Source organism: Lathyrus oleraceus, chromosome 5 (assembly GCF_024323335.1).
Source record: "Lathyrus oleraceus cultivar Zhongwan6 chromosome 5, CAAS_Psat_ZW6_1.0, whole genome shotgun sequence".
Lineage (NCBI taxonomy): Eukaryota > Viridiplantae > Streptophyta > Magnoliopsida > Fabales > Fabaceae > Lathyrus > Lathyrus oleraceus.
This window is the reverse complement of record NC_066583.1, coordinates 459,768,102-459,770,803: the sequence shown is the minus strand read 5'-3', so window position 1 is coordinate 459,770,803 and position 2,702 is coordinate 459,768,102. Positions and strand designations below refer to the sequence as shown.

General features: G+C 38.3%; 1 protein-coding gene across 1 annotated transcript; it reads left to right on the top strand.

Annotated features, from left to right (window-relative positions):
* Positions 1 to 392: 392 nt before the first annotated feature.
* LOC127081332 (uncharacterized) lies at positions 393 to 1,322 on the top strand. The gene has a single exon (XM_051021599.1). The coding sequence runs from the start codon at positions 393 to 395 to the stop codon at positions 1,320 to 1,322; it is 930 nt and encodes a 309-aa protein (XP_050877556.1).
* The last annotated feature ends 1,380 nt before the right edge of the window (positions 1,323 to 2,702 follow it).

Sequence of the window (2,702 nt, the reverse complement as noted above, 5' to 3'; positions counted from 1 at the left end):
AGACTAGGAGAGAAAAGAAAACTGTGGCTCAAAGGTCCCCCAGAAAGAAGATTGGTGTTCCAACCTCTTCAAAGACAACGGTGGCAGTCGAGAGTTCCCTCAAGAGGAAAGTTCATGGTCCAACCAAATCTTGGAGAAAAGTGGTGCCCAAGAAAAAGAAGACCAAGTTTGTTGTTGTTGAGTCTGACTCAGATGTTCCTTGTAATGTCTCTGACATTCTGTCAAAGAAGAAGCCAACCACTAGCAAGCTTGCAGCTAGTGTCCCTGAGGTACCAATTGACAACATATGTTTTCATTTTGCTTCAAGTGTAAACAGGTGGAAATATGTTTATCAGAAGAGGTTGGCTTTGGAAAGGGAATTAGCTTAGAATGTCCTAGACTGTAAGGATATTATGGATCTTATTCAAGAGGCTGGTTTAATGAAGACTGTGACTCAGTTTTCAAAGTGCTATGAGATGTTGGTAAATGAATTTATTGTTAATTTGTCTGAAGAATGTGCTGATGGCAAGTCTAAGGAATTCAGGAAAGTGTATGTGAGAGGCAAGTGTGTAAATTTCTCTCCTTCAGTGATCAACAAGTATTTGGGAAGGCCCGATGAAGCTCAACCCGAGCTTGAGGTGACTGACAACAAAATCTGTCAAGTCATCACTGCTAATCAAGTAAGGAAGTGGCCTCTCAAAGGAAAATTGGTGGCAAGTAAACTGAGTGTCAAGTATGCAATGCTGCACAAGATTGGAGCTGCTAACTGGGTGCCCACCAATCATAAATCTACAGTTGCTGTAATGCTTGGAAAATTTATATATGTTGTTGGAACCAAAGCCAAATTTGACTATGGCTCCTATATTTTTTATCAAACTTTGAAGCATGCAGGAAGCTTCAGTGTGAAGGGTCCTATAGCCTTTCCTTCTCTCATTCATGGTATTGTTTTCAATCAGTTTCCAAACATCTTAACTGAGAATGATTCTATGAAGAAAAGAGACAGCCCTATGTCTTTCAATCATAAGCTGTTCCTAGGTACCCATGTCCCTAACATTGTCATGAGATCAGGTGAGACATCACGTGTAAGCAATCAGCCAGGTAAAGCTGCTGTCATTGCAATGCTCAAAGAAACCTGTAGGGAATTAGAGGCAAGGAAGCTGAACTTGGAAAAATTGATTAGCTCTTTGGAGATGACTGAAGGTGATGTGCTAGCTGATGGTGGAGAATTTGGTGAAGCTACTGATGTTGCAGAAGAAGCTGAAAGACGAGGTAAAGAGGGAGAAGCAGATGCGAGTCCTGATGATGGCACAGATGATGATGCTGACTCTGAGTCAGATAACTAGAACATTTCTTGTGTTTCTGATAATTGCTTGTATTTTTATTTTTTTGGTCAGTAATATTAAGTGTTGCTTTGGCAATATTTTTGACAAAAAGGGGGAGTAACACTTGTACCCCAGGACAACAGATTTCTTTGAAGGTGAAGGTCCTCTAAACAAGAGGTTATGTTGTTGTTTGCTCTCTGCTTGATCTTCTCTTGTGTTGCTGCTGTTTGAAGTTTAACTTCTATGTTTGCTAAGTGTATTAGCTAATTTGATTCTCTGCTTGGATGTGTGCCTTCTGCTGCTGTGAACTCTGTTGTGATGCCAAGTTGTTTTAGCCAAAAATTTGCCAAAGGGGGAGTTTGTAGATGTTTTTGATTGGCTGCATTTTATGTTAAAACATTTACTGTACTTAGATGTCTTGACTGATGTCATGACATGCTTAAGTAGTATGCTGCAGGATTAGCTAATACAGGATTTACTGGATGTCAAACTGAATGTTATGACATTCATTCATGACAGCATTTTCTGGATGTCAAATTGAATGTTATGACATTCATCCCTGACAGCAGATGCTAAAGTATAGACTAATTTTTTCTGTTATGTTTCAGTATTTATCTCAGGCTGATTTTCAGGAAACTAAAAACTGTGCTAAAATTAAGAGACCTAGCATATAGCCTATTTGTTAGCACCCTAATGTGTGGAAATTAGGTTAACTTGCTTAACCCTAATTTTATGAAATTCAAGTTCAAGGCCCAAGTACTGCATTATAAAAGGATGACAATCCTACTTTCAGCAATTGAGTGATTTGAAGCGTGAAGAATCCAATATATCATTATATATCATTGTTGTACTTTCATTGTGTCTTGAATTAGATTTTACTTATGAGCCAAGCAATTATCACCTAGATGATTGCATTGGACTAAGGTGTTTATTGAGTTGTAATTATTGTGTCACTCTAAGCTTTTAAGCGTGAGTGCTGTGTTTCTTGATTAAAGCTTTTAAGCACAATCAAGAGTTGTTTGAAGTATATCTTCACCACTGACTTTAAAATTGTTAATGGTTGTAATCACTGCTGTGATTGAGGGGGAGTGAGTAGGTACTCAGGTCTTAGTTTAGATTGAAATTGCATTGGGTAGGTCTTAAGTGATAGGATAAAACTGGTGGTTTAAGTCCTGAATTAATACCTCTTATAGTGGATTTCCTCCCTGGCTTGGTAGCCCCCAGAGTAGGTGTGTTTGTCACGGAACTGGGTAAACAATTCTCTGTGTCATTTACTGCTTTTTACATTTACTTTCTGCATACATTACCTGTCTACGCAGAATTGGATGTCATAACATCTAGTGTGACATCGATAGTCTGTTACTAGAATTTCACAACAGCTTTTATCAATTTTTTCCAATA

Excerpts from the sequence above, each read along its gene's own strand:
- LOC127081332 (XM_051021599.1), top strand. The coding sequence starts at position 393 with ATGGATCTTATTCAAGAGGCTGGTTTAATGAAGACTGTGACTCAGTTT.